The 16,738-nt window shown below is 36.0% G+C and overlaps 4 protein-coding genes across 6 annotated transcripts; 1 reads left to right on the top strand and 3 right to left on the bottom strand.

Moving 5' to 3' along the window:
- Positions 1–266: 266 nt before the first annotated feature.
- LOC111796214 (acidic endochitinase-like) lies at positions 267–1,213 on the bottom strand. The gene has a single exon (XM_023678968.2). The coding sequence runs from the start codon at positions 1,209–1,211 to the stop codon at positions 348–350; it is 864 nt and encodes a 287-aa protein (XP_023534736.2). The 5' UTR covers positions 1,212–1,213; the 3' UTR covers positions 267–347.
- Positions 1,214–1,298: 85 nt separating this feature from the next.
- LOC111796213 (DEAD-box ATP-dependent RNA helicase 10-like) lies at positions 1,299–7,431 on the bottom strand. The gene is made up of 14 exons (XM_023678967.2): positions 7,227–7,431; positions 6,035–6,187; positions 5,366–5,489; positions 5,214–5,283; positions 4,430–4,492; positions 3,858–3,932; positions 3,612–3,731; positions 3,145–3,186; positions 2,987–3,061; positions 2,591–2,737; positions 2,229–2,366; positions 1,914–2,025; positions 1,740–1,828; positions 1,299–1,640 (listed from the first exon to the last, which is right to left on the bottom strand). The coding sequence occupies exons 2-14, from the start codon at positions 6,171–6,173 to the stop codon at positions 1,494–1,496; spliced, it is 1,341 nt and encodes a 446-aa protein (XP_023534735.1). The 5' UTR covers positions 6,174–6,187; positions 7,227–7,431; the 3' UTR covers positions 1,299–1,493.
- A 276-nt stretch (positions 7,432–7,707) lies between these two features.
- Positions 7,708–10,128, top strand: LOC111796217 (uncharacterized). The gene is made up of 4 exons (XM_023678972.2): positions 7,708–8,065; positions 8,850–9,168; positions 9,498–9,556; positions 9,936–10,128. The coding sequence occupies exons 1-4, from the start codon at positions 7,804–7,806 to the stop codon at positions 9,971–9,973; spliced, it is 678 nt and encodes a 225-aa protein (XP_023534740.1). The 5' UTR covers positions 7,708–7,803; the 3' UTR covers positions 9,974–10,128.
- Positions 10,129–10,939: 811 nt separating this feature from the next.
- Positions 10,940–15,134, bottom strand: LOC111796212 (putative inactive receptor kinase At4g23740). Of its 3 annotated transcripts, XM_023678963.2 has the most exons (4): positions 14,867–15,134; positions 14,626–14,743; positions 11,892–13,222; positions 10,940–11,827 (listed from the first exon to the last, which is right to left on the bottom strand). In XM_023678963.2, the coding sequence occupies exons 3-4, from the start codon at positions 13,129–13,131 to the stop codon at positions 11,127–11,129; spliced, it is 1,941 nt and encodes a 646-aa protein (XP_023534731.2). In that variant the 5' UTR covers positions 13,132–13,222; positions 14,626–14,743; positions 14,867–15,134; the 3' UTR covers positions 10,940–11,126. The 3 variants fall into 3 exon arrangements, with proteins under 3 accessions (XP_023534731.2, XP_023534733.2, XP_023534732.2); XM_023678965.2 differs by lacking the exon at positions 14,626–14,743; XM_023678964.2 differs by lacking the exons at positions 14,626–14,743; positions 14,867–15,134 and adding an exon at positions 14,441–14,619.
- Positions 15,135–16,738: the final 1,604 nt, after the last annotated feature.

Here is a 16,738-nt window from a genome sequence, read left to right as displayed (position 1 = left end):
ATGTTGTATATATTTTATAATAGAAATTATATTAAAAAGAATATATATATATATATATATATGAACTCAATCCTTACAAATTTTAATTAAAAATAAATAAATTTTTTTAAAATGAAGATTGAAATAGCAGTTCTGTCTTTGTCTGTGCCACGTGGACATTTTTAATTAGAAGGTTTAAAATATTAAATTGAAATTAAGTATTTAGCTTAATATTATCTTGCATAGTTTAATACATATTATACGCGACAATTATTGTACTATAATAATTAAAAAAAGGGGAAGAAATCCCATTTTTCATTTATTATTTTACTTATTTATGGCTTTTTACTTAATAATTAAGTAATTATTCAAAGTTTGCCTTTGATTGCGTTACTGTAGCCTTTATCAAATGCTTTGCTCCACAGCATAACTCCTCCGTACTTGGGAGAAGTTTTAATCCTCGGAAGAACTCGAGAAATAAGCACGTTCGCCGGAATAAAACCACCGCCCGGCGCCGCCGAAGGTGCCGCCGGAAGCCCCATGAACAGCTTCCCAACCGGAAACGTCTTCCACCGGTTCCAAGAATTCAGGAGATTATTAGCGTTGCCATTTGCAAACATGCATGACGGGTTATTGTAGAATTGAACCCAAACGAAATTAAACAGACCGGTTTTAATGGCTGCGTCCAAGTGAGCGTCGGGGATCGGACATTGCGGCGCAGCGGCGAGAAGGACTCGGCCGAACCCCTTAAGTTGTCGAGCAAGTACGTCCCAGAATTTCCCAGAACCAGATTCTATATCGAAATCGACGCCATCTAAAACGGCGTCGCCGAGTGGCCTTGATCTCGACCGGCCACCGAGGAAGTTGTTCCAGATGAAATTTGCGACTTGGCTTGCATCGTTAGCGGAGGAGAGTGAGTAGCTTCCGGCTCCGCCGCCGATGGAGAGGAGGACTTTGATGCCGCGACGTTGGCAGGCTTTGATTTGGCTGCTTAAGAAGGTGCAGCCGCCGTTGTTGGGGTTGCAGTGGCCAGCAAGGTTGAGTACCGGAGCTCGGCCGCTGCCGAAGGAGGAGAGAAATGCGATGTTGAGGAATTGGTAGTTTCCGGTGGCACAAGTGGAGGCAAGAGAGCCCTCGTTGCCGTTTTGGCCCCAATAGACGGCGATTCCAGCGGCATGGGAAGATCGGAATATGGAAGCTGCAAGGAGGAAGATGACTAAAAGAGCAGCCATTTGTAATGAGCTTTGCTGTGTGCTTCAACAATGGAGAAGATGAACTGAATTTATAGAAAGGGAAGGCGATCACATGATTTGAACAAGTGAAGCAAAACAAAAAAGTATGATAATACATCACATGAATTTACACGATCTATTACAAGTAATTTCAATAAAAGAAACGGTCAAAATTTTTCATTCCTTGATGTGATCTGTAATCGAGTTAGAACACACCATATTTGCTTTAGCTTACACTCTACGCCTATACCAAAATTTGATCAAAATATAAATAAACATAATTTAGACTCGTTTTTTATTAAACTTCTTCGACATCTTCCCGTTCTTTCCACTCTTGAGACGTAGATACTTTTCAACGTCGTTGTCGTCGTTGTCATCGTCATCTCCTCCACCTCTCCTTCTCTTTTTGCCACCACTTTCTTTGATTTTCTGAACATGTTCAACCACCACATTAACCAAGTAGGAAAAGAATGAGTAATAATTGTAGTTAGACACAAGACTCGTGACCATAATTTAGTAAGTAAATACCGTAATAGATATTCTCTTCGCCTCGGCCACACGATCGAACAACATCAAAACCTCCTCTTCCTGTGCCGAAAACTGTGGTAGTTTTTTCCCTGCCATATTAAAAAAGTTGGTTATAGACAAATAAAAAGACATCTGTCATGTTCTGAGGCTAAAAAAAGGGCATTCTTTGGTTACCTATGAGCTTCTCTATCTGTATGTACCACTCTAACTCATACTGGTTAACTAACGAAATGGCAACCCCAGAACGACCTGCACGAGCAGTTCTTCCCACTCTATGTATGTAATCCTGCACACAAAGTCATCTTAGAAGAACATTGGAAGAGATGAACACCTAATCTTTTAATTATCTTAGCCAATTTCCATAGATTCTCAAGCTCGATTTTTAGTTTGGGGAATCTATGAAGCTATCTTGTCAAAAGTTTCAGTCTACAGGATAAATTCTACACAATGATAATAGAAGAGTAATACATAGAATTGCAGAAGGAGAACCTTGGAATTTGAAGGAATATCATAATTTATGACCATATCCACAGATGGAATATCAAGTCCTCTGCTGGCGACATCAGTGCAGATAAGAACGTTGCACTCTCCAGCCTTGAACTTATTTAAGGCTCCTAGTCTCTTTGCCTGTCAAAGACATGGTCCGTGCACCGAGTTTAATAGAAATAATTCCACAAAATGATGAAGCCAATGAAAAAGAAAGGTTTCCCGACCTCCAAATTTTTCTTTTAATAAGAAACCTAGTTGATAAATGAAACATACAAATGGGTTTCCAAGTCTTTTTTCAACTTTCAAATATTTCATACCTAAAGAAAAGAGGTGTAAACAACTGAGTTATATCACAACAATACCTGGGTCATCTGACCACTTATGGGAATGGCTCTTAATCCAAGATTTCGAAGAATCAATGATAGAAGGCGAGTAGCATCACAGGTTCGAGTGAAGACCATTGATGTAGAACCAGACATCTCAGTTAAGATATAGACAAGATAACATTCCTGTACAAAGTGACGTGTAATAAAGTAAATCCAGCAGTAAACCAAATGTGCTTCCCATCAAAAGTAGGTAAATTCCTCATGCATGATAGCTCTTGAAATGCAAAAATAAATAAATCAATCAACTGATTAGACTCCTTCTGTCAGTCCTCAACTATGGCCGAAAGTAGTTTCTAAAAATATCCAGATTTGTGTGACCAAAAGTTATGACAAACAAAAATAATAAACCAATATTTAAGTAAGTGGGGAAACCTTATATTTCGCAGGGATAAAACAATACTCTTGCTTCAGTGTGTCTACTGTGGAATATTTGCTTGCCGCTTCAATCTGAAAGAATTCGAGACCAAGAAAGTTAAGATTGGAATAAACTCAGGAACTGAAAACTAGATCTTTGATAATCACAATCATACCTTAACAGGATTCCTTAAGCAGGCCCTTTGAAGTTTCCGAACCTGTATTATTATCTCAACTTGATCAGCAAACACTTAATCAGATAATTTCTCACGTGTATGCATCTAAAGAGAAACAACTGTTTTTTTTCTTTTTTTTTTGTGTGTGTGTGTGTGATGATGAAATATTGAAAAACTGAACTGAGGAAACTTTATGAGATTGTAAATATATAGATTTCATGCTACTTATTTCTTATCTCTTTAAAGTTTATTAAAACAGAGAACAAAAAAAAAAAAAAAAACTAAGGCACACCACCACGTACGCATCAAGGATGGTGTTTAGCATATCCCATGCCTACTTAATAAAATAGCACAAGATACAATAAAGACTGCACGATAATCTTGTCTTCTGAAAAATTTTAAATTAATTCTATATTCTCAATACTAAATTTTGTTCTCCATGGGGAAAAAAATGTTTACTGAAATACCTTTTTAGTCATAGTAGCAGAAAATAGATACGTTCTCCTCTCACGAGGAATTTCATCTAAAATTTCATCTATTGACTTTTGGAAGTCTTCATTCAATAACCTGTCTGCCTCATCAAGGACCTGCTCAACATGAAAAACAGGCTATTCAGTAAAAATAATTACTTCAACCAAACATATTTAATTAACTGAAAGCTTATTGTCTCTCCATACAAGAAAAACTCAAAGGTGATTTCTTACGAAACTCACCAAATATTTCAATGTGCGGAGGGAAAAACCTTTTGTATTGGATAGATGGTCCACAAGGCGCCCAGGTGTCCCAACCTACAACAAAATAAATGAAATATTAAATCAACAACTAGATAAACAAGCAGCAATGGAAGCCATGACAAAACATTTGATATCGTGGAAATTATTACAAACAGGCTAAGGAAATTGTATATGGAAAGATCATGTACACAAAAGTACTACAGTGAACATCATACCATTGTTGATGCTTTATGATGTGTGGTAGTTTCAAGTTCAACTACTGGCTGCAGTTGTTATCACTAGTAGGAACGGTAACTTTATTTAACTTTGACGTCTGTTTTGACAGCCAGGCCTATTTACCGGTAGATTTTTTTTGTATAAATTTTGTATAATTTATCCTGGAGAGGCTTATGACTTGATAAAAAAAAAGATTCTTTTGAGGCTAAATCTCTAGTCAAATATCCCAAAAGAACAATACGATAATGTCGAGAAGAGGACATGAATTATCACATGGACTATCACATTCACTCTAGAATGAAGTTTAAGAGAAGCAAAAAATATCATAGACTTACGACAATATGTGGCCGTTTTGCCAAGTTAATTGCTTGCTGCACCATGTCTACACCTCCAACAAGCTACATTAGATTAAAATGAAATATTTATCACCAAGATAGCTCCATGTTTAGGAAGTACAGAAGCACAAAAAACATCAACAGGAAAACACTAACAAGAAAAGAAAAATAGGAGACCGCATCCTCAAGAAGTTCAACTAGATTTTGTATTCAGAAAAAAGAACCCAGCTAAAATAAATGTACAGTTCCCTATAGAACCCTTATTGCATCTGTATAGCTCAATCAGTTCAGTTCATACTACTCGATCCCTATAACCTCTAATTTCCCTCTGCCTTCTATTACAACCTTGAGCCACCAATTCCAACTAGACACCTACCGGCTAGCTTCCTATAAACAAACTCCCATCAACTATTCTCTCTCAAACAAACTAACTCCCTCGGATAGCACAGCAATTATTCCCAGGGGACTGAGGCTGTAAGCCATAGCTAACTAATCTCGATAAGTAGCACTATGTGAGTCTTCTTCCTCATCACAACAGCATAAACGATAGATAGCATTATGTTTCATTATATCCTCCTACAAACTTAATATCAGGTTTGGATAATATTTAATAGTCATTCCTTCTATAATATATAAGAACTACTCAAGAAACGGATGATTATGAGCACAAGTTACTTGGATTTTTCATTATTTGACGTTTAAAAAAGAGTAATGTTATGCATATAAAAACACTTTCTTATTGACGTATAATAACATCCTCATAATTTGTAATCAGAAAGCTTACCACAGCACACTTAATACCAATGCCAGACCCTAAAGCTTCAAATTGCTCAGCAATCTGAATTGCAAGCTCCCTGAAGAATAACGATGGAAACACATATTTGAAGTTTATAGACAGGCTAGAATCTTTTAAACTACTACAATTGGGTATCAAACCTTGTGGGAGAAAGTACACATGCAAAAAAAGCTTGAGGAGCCTCCAAAAGGGCTTGCAAAATGGGAAGAGCAAAAGCTCCAGTTTTTCCAGAACCAGTCTGTGCAAGTCCAATTAAATCCTTTCCTGCATCACAGACGGTCACGGTTGAACATTATCAATACCACAAACATAAATTGCAAAGAAAGAACAGTGAAAACAAAGCAAAAAAAGGGAAGCCGAAGGGAAGGGGCATCACAGATCAATATTAGACATGAATCCTAAAATTTACCAAACCATATAAAGAGAATGAAAATACATCAAGGCTCAAATTAATTTTTTAGTAATAAATGTTATCATTGAATGAATAAATTAAAGTAGTGCAGGACCCAAAACCCAATGTGGTTACAGAAAAAAGCCACTACAATTGAGAACAAAAAGAAAATTGAGGGGAAATAAATTCAAAGAAAGAATCCTAAGAGTCAGAGCTAATTCTCAGTTGAACAACTCTTGTATTTTGTTCTGGACAAGTATGGTACAATATACGAAATTGACATCCTGCAAATATAATCAGAGCTATCCAATATCACCAACCTAATATTTATAGAAATATTTGTAACTCCCATGCAACTCCAAAATCAAAAGCAGTTACAAGAAATGAATTAAGTAAATGCATAAGCTAAAGAAAGAACCTTCTAGCGCATGAGGAATGGCCTCAGCCTGAATCTTGGATGGATTTTTCCAGCCTAAACTATCACATGCCTCAACCAATTGCTCACATATCCCCAAGTCCTTAAACGTCTTCACTTCTTCTTCATTGTCTTGCTCCATTGCCACTGTTAAATCTGGAGAATAAAACAAAACACAAGAAAGTTATTAGTGATATAACGGTGGCATGTGACTGATTGAAATGATTCATAAATATTAATACAACAAGTTCCCTAAATTAGACTATTTTTAACTTTTATTTATAAAATTTATTTTGTGAACGGATAAGGGGAAGAGGACAATGATACTGAATGAAGAAAATTGGGTAGACATTAAAAGTGACATCTAAAACGAGGATGAAACTATAATATACGTTAATGACTCAATTAAAGATCCTATTAGTGATAGTGATAACGCTATTGCCGATATGCTTTAGACTATTACTAACACAAGAAAGTTAAATGTACTAATGCACATCACTGTACTATTATGATTTTTTTACTTTATCGTTAATAATTTTTTTAGTACGTTTTGTACTTTTAAGAAATATTATTTGTTAAGGATATACATGTTGCCTCCATATGAGAAAACGTACTAGGATTACCTTAAGTCTTTAAAACATGGTTATACATCGCAAACTATCAGGGAAAAAAAAACACATAAAGCATAATCTACCACAAACTTTGGCCAAATAGTTGCTAAAATTGAATGTAGGGAAGAAAAATATCAATTTGCATCATCTTCTAACCAAGGAAGCACAAATTCATCCAAATCTCCATCTATCTATATATCTAAGTACTTTATACAAAATTTATCTTTTTTAAGTTTTTCCCGCCACATTTTGCCCTTTTCATTATTTTCTTCAACTAAATTTATCTTTTTTAAGTTTTTCATTGTTTTTTTTATCATCTATATCTATGTCTATAAGGGGCGGCAGGGAAGAAAAACTTTTACGCCAAGTTGCTTGGTCAAGCAATCAAAGGAAAATTGGAAGACTGGTTCATGTCCGAATCAGAACAGACAAACACAAACTTCACTATTGTTTCTATCGGGCTATTGTTATTAAAGGAAAAAAAAAAAAAAAAAAAATCAAACAACTCCTCCATTGTTCATTAGACAAGTTGTCATTTGTGTTCTTCAGGTGAGAAGAAAGACAGATGGAGACTTGGAGAATACCTGTAACAAAAAGGAGTAGAAAATCAGCGCAATCTCCGTGGGGGGAGGAGGCTGCGGCGGCGGCGACACGAACGGAAGAAAGACGACGTCGGAGGCTGAACGGGAGAGAGGCAGCGGCGCTGCTGAGACGGAGGAGGAGTCGGCTTCAAGTGCGTGGAGTAGTTAGGGCTATTTCAGTTTTGTTTTTCTCAAGTAAAAAGGTGGGCTGAGCTATTTTCTTAATAAGAATTTAAAAATAATAAATAAATGTTTTGATTTAAATAAATAAATGGTTTTTTTTTTTTTTTTTTGGTAACCTTTTCTAATTTATATTAATTTTCTGATATGTTTTGATTTATTATCTTTGAAAAAAATATATATTTTCTTTTTAAAAAAAAAATTCCCTCTTCCGGATGGGCTGGGCTTTAATCGTTTTGGGCCCAAACTTTACTGTTGGGTTGAAAAGAACCGAACCGAACCGAACCGAAAAAACCGTTCCATTTCACGATAGGGGCAGTGGCGACAATTTCTCGTTCAGAAGTTGAGACTACGGGAGAGACCCATTTTTTCTCGGCGAGTCCAACTTCGAACAACAACAATGGAATCCAGATCCCGGAGGCGGGTCCTCATCGACGACAATTCTCCTGCCACCGGAGTTGTGGACCGACGCGACGCCGTCGGGACCGCTGACGATGTGCAGGGACTGAAATTTCGACCCTCCGATGGGAATGTGACCGAAGATCAGGAGCTCTTCATGGGCATCAAGGTCCGTCGAAAAGACTCGCTTCATCATGATTACAAGGGGGATTACATTGATGTTCCCTCGAATCAATTCTTGATGAAAATCCTGCAAAAGCAAGGTTAAATTTGCACATGCCGCGTTGATATTATATATTATTTACGGTGTTTTGATCATGTCCGGCCTCGAATTGAATTTCGTTTGCTTTTGTAATTCGCTCACGTATCTATGTATTTTCGTGTCTGAAATTCGAAAATTATAGTTGATTGATTATAGTTTGTTCGTCCTGCCTTGTCAAATCGTATGTCGATGATAGTTTTCCATCTCCAGAATTGCGAATCTATTGCTCTCATGATGTTTAATAACTCTTCTCTCTCATCCCTTACTTTTTGTGTGCAATCAAATGAAAATGGTGTTTGATTTTTAGGATGATTGCTAGGTAATGATGGAAATATACACGCATATTTGAAATTATTATCTATTTGGACACTATGTATTGTTTAATTCCTAAACATATAATTTATTCCTATGCATTGTGTAGTTTCCTTTTTGAATTTGTGAATGAACAGGATCATTTCAGCTGGCTATTAAGCATTTTGGAGAGTATTTAGCAGAGTGAAGACGAGAGATTTTGTTGGATTTACTTTATTGTATCTTCTAAACTCCATCTTTGATTGAATAAGACATGAAATTTATTTGGTTGAACTCTTTAAGTATAATGAGGAAGAAAATAGTATCCTCCGGTGTGTTAATGTCTCTTCGAATGGCCCCTACTCTTGCAGAATATTATGGTTTTTACTGCGTTCGTATCAGCCATTTTGAACTGATGCATCGTTCATACACGTGTTCTTTTGAATTCTATCTCAAGCCATAACCAAGTTCTACCATGCTTTTTATCCCTGCAGGTGAAGAGAGTGTGCTTTTTGCAGACAAAGTTTTGAAGTTCACTGCTTCCGGGAAGATGAAAAGACGGATTCTTTTAATAACAGAGTTTGCCATTTATATCATTGACCCAGAAACTGATACCCTTAAAAGGAGGGTTGCCCTGGCTGCTGTGGATAAGATATGTTTAAGTGAACTAAGCGATAACTTCTATGCAATTGTAATTCCAACCGAGTATGATATACTGATGGCAAGTACTCGGAAAACAGAGATCGTAACAGTTTTGGTTGACGCCTTTAAGAGTTCCTCTGATTATGAACTTGAGATTGTATTCTCCAACAGGTAATGGACATTATCTTCCCCATTTATTGTTCCCATTATGAACCGATATTTTCATTGTTATATGATGGTACTTGTGTAAATCAGTTAATGAGATTTTGCTATTAATTTGAGTTTTGCACAAATGGTGATGTATAAAGGATGCCTGAGAACAAAATTGTTTAGAATGTATAATTTTTTACAAGATTGTAAAGTTTTTCGTTTCATTTTGATTTAGTTACCATTTTGAATATCTATTTCTTCTTGTTGAGTTTTAGTGTTTGAAGACAAGGATATTTGTGTTTTTTTTTTCTAAATGTTTGTTATCCCTCTTTTTTTTTTTCCTTTTTTAGGTTTGTGTACAGTGCAGGTGGTGAACTGATAAAAGAAGTTCAATTCGAGGAAGTCGAAGGTACGAATATATCTTTTTAAGTCGGAATTTAGCATTCTCGTTTATTTTGTTCTTGTTTCTCGTACTCTGTTAGAGAACCCGAAGATAGACTTGTTTCCCTTTTTAAAGAATTGGTAAAAGAAGTATATTTGATAGTTCTCTTCTGTTTTCCCTTTATATTGGGAAAAAAAACACATTATTTTGTTCTTTTTTCGCCTTATTCTCTCAAACTTTACATTTATTGAAATTATTTTCAAATGTTGTATAAAAAATTGGGAACATTTCTTGTTACCAAATGGAAAGCAAGGAAGAGTTACCAAAATAAATATGTTATCTGAAGAACTAAGAATAAGAACCAAAAACATTACTAAAAGTGTCTGGTACTGGTAATATTATGCAGGTGGTGTGAAAACAAGAATTTCGAGGAAGGAGGAGTGATTTATGACTGGTTTTATTGGTCAGCCTCTTCTTTTATATTTGATCAAATTGATGATTGGAATTTGATCTTGTAGATTCTTGAAGTATTTGAATCTGTATAGAAATGGATCGAAAGTTGTAGCTTTTGCATATACATGCTCTTCTTTTCATCCTTCTATTTTCTCTTTGTTTCTCTGTTTTAACATTTGACTTCTTTTCCAAATTCTATTATCGATATCATTCTATTATCGATATCAAACCATCGACTATATTTTTTTTGTTTTAAATGGTATGAAATTCATTTCGTTCACTTTCTTATATTACTGTCATGATTTCCTTTATTGTTTTTTTATTAAATTTTTCAGGTTAAAACTCAATATTGTTCCCGTATTGTTTTTTTTTTTTTTTCACGCCTAATTTTACAACATGATCACAACAGTAATTAACATATAACATCTCATATCTTTAACAAATAAATAAGTTAAACTATACAAAATATCTCTAAACTTTAGAATATATTTCAATTTTTTGTTTTTGGAATAGACTTTATTTTTACACTAAGCTTTTGATAATTTTAAAGTTTAAGAATATTTTTAAAAGTTAGAAAGAGAAAATGTTACTAATTTTTTAAAGTTTTATTTAAGGTAAAGATGTATTATATAATTCAAAATAATTTCATATGTCAAAACTAAATCAGAGTGGGGCAGGTGGGCCCACAAACTCACAGGTTTTAAGATCAAAACAAAAATTGAAATAATAATTAATAATTTTTTTAATTTTTTTATTTGTAAAAATGTCAAACTGAATCAGAGTGCATCAGAAGCGTGTGTGCTCATGACTTACAGGATATAATAACCCATACGCCTAATCTCGAAAGGGCCATTAATCCATTGCCTCAGAAACCTTACTCTTTTAAATATAGGAATTTTAATTATGATAATTTCTTTCTAATTTGTATTATAAAATAAAATTGCATTATCTAATTTTAAAATAATGTAATATAAAAATGCACTATTAAAAAAAAAAAACAAAAAAAAACCAGACCGATCAAATAAGCCAATTTTGGAACACTAAAACTAAGCTGCTAACCCAATCTACCAGCTGAATTTGATCATCCAGTTTCATATGAACTCGATCGGAAGCCCAATGATCCTTCAACCACAACCAGAAATCCTCAATTCGATTTCGACGGAGCTCCCTCTTCACCCTCGTCCACGTTCACCTGAATCTGGATCACCTCCTCCGCTCCACGTGGCAATGCTGGCGGCGGCGCCGGTTGGCTTCCTCCGCCGCTCACCTGGCGAACTCCCTCTAACCGTGCTGCCACATCCGCCATTGACGGCCGATCATCCTGAACTCTTCCTACACAAGATAGCGCTATTTGCAGCGTCTCTAACATCTCCTCCTCTATGTTCGGATATCTCAAAAGCTCCACATCAAACACCTCCGCCGTCCACTCCTCTCGAACCACCGCGTTCACCCACCGCACAAGGTGGATGATCTGATCCCCGCCGCCGCCGCCGCCACACTTCGTATGCAGTGGAAATTTTCCAGTGAGGAGTTCCAGAAGCACGACGCCGAAGCTGTAGGTATCGGAGGCTTGAGACGCTTTGCGTGAATCTTTGAGTTCGGGAGCGCGGTATCCGGCGGCTCTGGTTGCCGCCGGGGCCATAAGGTTCATCAGAGCGGCGACGCCGACGTCGGCAATGCATCCGTAACCGGCGGAGTTGAGAAAAACGTTTGAGGCCTTGATGTTGCCATGGACGAGCTTGCCGCAGGCTTCAGAGTGGATGTGAGCGATTCCTCTGGCTGCGCCAATGGCGATTCGGAGCCGAGTTTCCCAATCTAGAGGTGACTGCCCTTTCTCTCTCGCAACTGCAAAATTCAATGCACAAATCACACTCATTTTCATGGGAGAGATTAAGAAGTAAGAACATACCATGCAATATTGCAGAGACACTTCCATGTTGATAGAACTCAAACACCATGAGTTTCTCATCCTTTGAATAATAATATGCCCTTAGACCACACACATTTTCATGATCAATGCTCCCAAGCACCTCCATCTGTTGCTCAAATTCCTTCTTTGAAACACACACTTCCTTCAACCTCTTCACTGCCACGGCATTGCCGTCTTCTAGTGTCGCCTTATACGTCGTCCCCGACATCCCCTTCCCGAGCACCTCGGAAGACGCCCTCAACAAGTCCTCCAAGTCGAACTCAAGGCCGTGACTCCGAAAAAACTTGAGGTTGTTGTTTTGTGTCTCAGACACCCTTTTGTTCACAAACTGTTCTTGCTTGTCCAGCTTTGATGAGGCTTTGTTTTTTAGTCTTCCTCTGTTTGAGCAACATATAACCATCAAAATGACTGCTATGACTAACCCCGTTGCAGAACCTCCAATTATAATGCCTAAAATTGCTGCTTCACCAAGTGATGTTGTGCCTTTCTTCAATGGTCGAGTACTCGGCACCGGTTCGTGAGCCGGAGAAACGGCATTTTTGAGCATGAGGTTGTTACCATAGAATGCCCAACTTGGAAATTTTTTAAGGGACTGAGGGACATACCCTGTGAGATTGTTGTTTGAAAGATCCAACTCTTGCAAACTAGGAAGGTTGTCTGGAATCTCACCAGAGAGTGAGTTATTGGCAAGGTTCAATGTCGTTAGATGTGTCGTGTTCAAAATCGAGCGAGGGATGCTCCCATTGAAGGCATTGTTTGACAGATCAATGATGTTGAGATTCTTCCATACAGAGAAATCCAATGGCAATGGACCGGAGAACTTGTTGTTTTGCAAGTAGAGTGAACTGAGATTTCTCAGCTTTAGGAATTCAGAAGGGAAAGGCCCTGATATGTAATTTGATCCAAGGCTAAGAGTTTCAAGCCCCGATAGTCGACCGAGAGTGTTGATTGGGATCGAACCGTGTAAGCCAACTTCAGCCAATCTAAGAACTACAACTTGGGATTCATCATTGTTGCATTGAACTCCCATCCATTCTTTGCACAAAGAAGTGCTCTTCTTCCAATTGAGCGAGTTTGAGTGATCCATCTTGTTGAGAAAATTAAGCAAAGCTTCCTTGTCTTTGATGGGCTCCGACATCACCGGATAAACGTTCGCTGCAAACCAGAAGACTGCAGAGAAAACAAAGACGACAAGCTCAAGGTCCCTTTTGAAGCTCATTTCCACCGGGAGTTGAGGCTTTTCAAGCAAGAATGAATGAGCAGCAAGGGGATGATTCAATAGTTTTCTTGGCTCCAATTGTTGGTTGCATCTTCATGAGAAAATACCAAATGAATTAGAAATTTGCTTCTCATTTTATCAAACATGTTCGGAAATAGACAGGGAAAGAACAAGAGAAAGTTGGATGGATTCACTACTTCTAACTGCTTGTCGAGCAAGCTCAGAAACAGGCAGCAAAGCCAGCTCAAGATGCAAAAATGAAACAAAGCAGCAAGAACAGTGAAGGGAATTAAGATTAGTAGCTCAGAAACAGGCAGCAAGCTCAGAAACTGGCAGCAAAGCTAGCTCAAGATGCAAAAATGAAACAAAACAGCAAGAAAAGTGGAGAATTAAGAACAGTAGCTCAGAGACAAGCTCAGAAACAGGCAGCAAAGCCAGCTCAAGATGCAAAAATGAAACCAAACAGCAAGAAAAGTGAAGGGAATTAAGATCCCTAGCTCAGAAACAGGCAGCAAAGCCAGCTCAAGATGCAAAAAAATGAAACAAAGCAGCAAGAAAAGTGAAGGGAATTAAGATTAGTAGCTCAGAAACAGGCAGCAAGCTCAGAAACGGGCATCAAAGCCATCTCGAGATGCAAAAATGAAACAAAGCAGCAAGAAAAGTGAAGGGAATTAAGATCACTGGTTCAGAAACAGGCAGCAAAGGCAGCTCAAAATGCAATAATGAGATAAAGCAACAAGAAAAGTGAAGGGAATTAAGATCACTAGCTCAGAACAAGCTCAGAAACAGGCGGCAAAGCCAGCTCAAGATGTAAAAATGAAACAAAGCAGCAAGAAAAGTGAAGGGAATTAAGATCACTAGCTCAGAAACAGGCAGCAAAGCCAGCTCAAGATGCAAAAATGAAACGAAGCAGCAAGAAAAATGAAGGGAACTAGGATCAGTAGCTCATACAGAACAGACCCAAAAGGCTAAAATGACTACAAAATTAAGGTTTTACTTCTCATTTTCTCAGTAGCCAAACAAGCCTAGAAACAGCAATGAGAAAAAAGGAGCTGAAACAGTATTAGCAGAGGATCCACTTCTTACTGCCAACCTCACAAACATCAACAAAGCTTGCTCAAGATGGAATAATGAACCAAAGCAAAAGAGAAAAGTGAGTTAAAATTTTACTTCACAAAAAGCTCAAGATGCAAGAATGAATCATCACAAAAGGCTCTAAATGACCATGAATCAAGATTTTGAAAGAGGGAGTAGCAATGTTTTCTAGACTTCAGCAAAGAGAATAGTGAAGACTGAAGTGAATCCATACCCCAAAAAGGCAGAATGGCTAAGACATCAAGATTTTCCTTCCCATTTTCTCAGTAGCCAAACAAGTTCAGAAACAAAAAGAGAAAAGAAATAGCTAGGAATCAAGATTTCTTTCATCCCCCATTTTCTCAGCATCCAAACAAGCTCAGAAACAACAAGAACAGCAATAATAAGTTCACTTCTTACTTCAAACTTCCCAGTCTTCAACCATTAAAGCTTCCTCAAGATCCAAAAATGCCCAAATCCATCAAAACTCGAAACAGATAAACAAGTACGTTCTCATTCGATCGCATTGATGAAGAAACTGACGAAAAAGGAAAACGCAAGGAAAACGAAAAGTCAGCTGCAAAAGGTTTTTGTTCACTTGTGATAAAGAGCAGTTAACATCAAATACAGAGAAAATGGCAGAAAATAAGAGAAAACTCACATCAGAAAATCGTCGAAAACGCCAGAGGAACAGGAGGGTCCATGTGATATGAATGGGGTTCCTGCAAATACTATTTTAATGGCGATATTGCCGCCATTGATGCTGTTTCTCTGAGGCCCCCTTGTGTTGGATTTCGTGGATACATCGAGAAAAAGGAGGGAGATGAAATTTTGGGTATAATTATTCTCATTTCAATTTATTACACTCCAAGTTCCAACTCACTTCAAGCGTTCAGAATTGAATTACGATCTTCAAATTTGGCAATATTTCATGGAGATTAGTTTTCTTCTTTTTGTTTTGCTTTTTTTTTTTTTTTTTCAGTTCATTTAAAATGTGAATATATTATTATCCTTTTGGAATCCAAAGCATGTGACAATTTTAAAATCTATTGAAACCTTTTTATTATTTAAAATATCATTTAAATTTTTTTTAATTACAATAATTTTTTATTTTATAAAAATAGTTTTTTATAAAGTTTTCATTTTTAAATTATAAAAAAAGAATCCTAAGAAATTAATATATTTCCTAATTTTACCGCATTATTTCTAAAAATTTAAATTTTAATATTACAGTCTAATCTTAGTTTCAAAATTAATTAATTTATTTTTTTAATATAATAAAAAAAACATATATAAATACACACGTATATTAAGAATTAAAAACATATATTAATAGTGTCTCCAAACCCATTTATTTAACGAAAAAAATTGAGATACGGAATCTCTTCTCTGATGTAAAACGAGCTATCTCTAATAATAAAAAAAATTAAAAATTAGAAACGTATATTTTTATCACAAAAAAGGTTTTTTAGTAAATATTAATTTGAGTTATTTTTTAATGCTAATTTTTATGGTAGCAGCCAAAATTATTGCAATGTGGTAAAAAGATGGGACAAGGGCGTGGAAATTGAACGGCTTAGATTGAATTAGAGAAAAAGGAATCAAAATGATTGGATAAAAGGTTGGTTTGTTTGGTAACCTAATTATTAATTTCCAATTTGTTTTTTATATTAATTTGTCAAGAATTAACCACTCCTGTCACTGTCACAATCCACCGAAAATCCTCTCCTTTTTTGTCTCCCATTAATTTTATTTGTGGATTTTTAATAATTATAATATATATCTTATACTTTTATCTAATAATTTTTAAATTATATTTTAGTTAAAAATATTAAATTAAATAAATATGATATGTCTAAAGTCGAATGAACTCATAACTTATACAATATCGAAATAGCTAATAATCAATAGTTCCAAATAATAATTCTAATAGTTTAATTTTTTTAACATAAAATAATTACTATTTTAATAAATAGTGGAATCGTGGTAGACTGATAATCCACGAGTCTCAAGATCGAAATTTTGACTCTAATAAGATTTTTTTAATATACAAAATTTTAAATTATACGGGCATATATGATACCGAGTATGGAAACGATTCAAAGTGGCTTTATAGTTTTACCTTGAATTTGGCATCTATTCTTTCGTAGACATGCACTCAAATGTGCATTATAACCATAACGTCCACAAGCCACCAATGTCACTCAAATGGAGGTCACACGTGACGTGCTTGGATCACGGTATACGAATATAATAAATGTTTGGCTAACTTATTATAAAACCCATTTAGAGAACGTTGGTGTTGATACCTCTAGGGTTAACTCGAGGTAACATGTCACATTCTAAGCTCATACAAAACAAGTCTAAGAGAAATAGGACGCCTCATACAGTACAGTGATACGGATAATGATGTTTAGTATATAATTATTTACGACTATGCTTATTATAATGAGCTCATACCTCACGTCAGTTTGATTGGATCATATAATTTTTTTTATTATACAAAATCGTTTATTTATATCAAATGAAATTA

This window comes from Cucurbita pepo, chromosome 5 (genome assembly GCF_057944985.1).
Source record: "Cucurbita pepo subsp. pepo isolate OVF chromosome 5, ASM5794498v1, whole genome shotgun sequence".
Lineage (NCBI taxonomy): Eukaryota > Viridiplantae > Streptophyta > Magnoliopsida > Cucurbitales > Cucurbitaceae > Cucurbita > Cucurbita pepo.
This window is presented reverse-complemented; position numbering and strand designations above follow the sequence as displayed.

Excerpts from the sequence above, each read along its gene's own strand:
- LOC111796214 (XM_023678968.2), bottom strand. The coding sequence starts at position 1,211 with ATGGCTGCTCTTTTAGTCATCTTCCTCCTTGCAGCTTCCATATTCCGA.
- LOC111796213 (XM_023678967.2), bottom strand. The coding sequence starts at position 6,173 with ATGGAGCAAGACAATGAAGAAGAAGTGAAGACGTTTAAGGACTTGGGG. Across the intron at positions 4,493-5,213 it reads TTGGTATTAAGTGTGCTGTG|CTTGTTGGAGGTGTAGACAT; the intron begins GTAAGCTTTCTG and ends AATCTAATGTAG. Across the intron at positions 3,187-3,611 it reads CTGCTACTATGACTAAAAAG|GTTCGGAAACTTCAAAGGGC; the intron begins GTATTTCAGTAA and ends ATAATAATACAG.
- LOC111796217 (XM_023678972.2), top strand. The coding sequence starts at position 7,804 with ATGGAATCCAGATCCCGGAGGCGGGTCCTCATCGACGACAATTCTCCT. Across the intron at positions 8,066-8,849 it reads GAAAATCCTGCAAAAGCAAG|GTGAAGAGAGTGTGCTTTTT; the intron begins GTTAAATTTGCA and ends TTATCCCTGCAG. Across the intron at positions 9,169-9,497 it reads GAGATTGTATTCTCCAACAG|GTTTGTGTACAGTGCAGGTG; the intron begins GTAATGGACATT and ends TTCCTTTTTTAG.
- LOC111796212 (XM_023678963.2), bottom strand. The coding sequence starts at position 13,131 with ATGAGCTTCAAAAGGGACCTTGAGCTTGTCGTCTTTGTTTTCTCTGCA. Across the intron at positions 11,828-11,891 it reads TGTCTCTGCAATATTGCATG|TTGCGAGAGAGAAAGGGCAG; the intron begins GTATGTTCTTAC and ends TGAATTTTGCAG.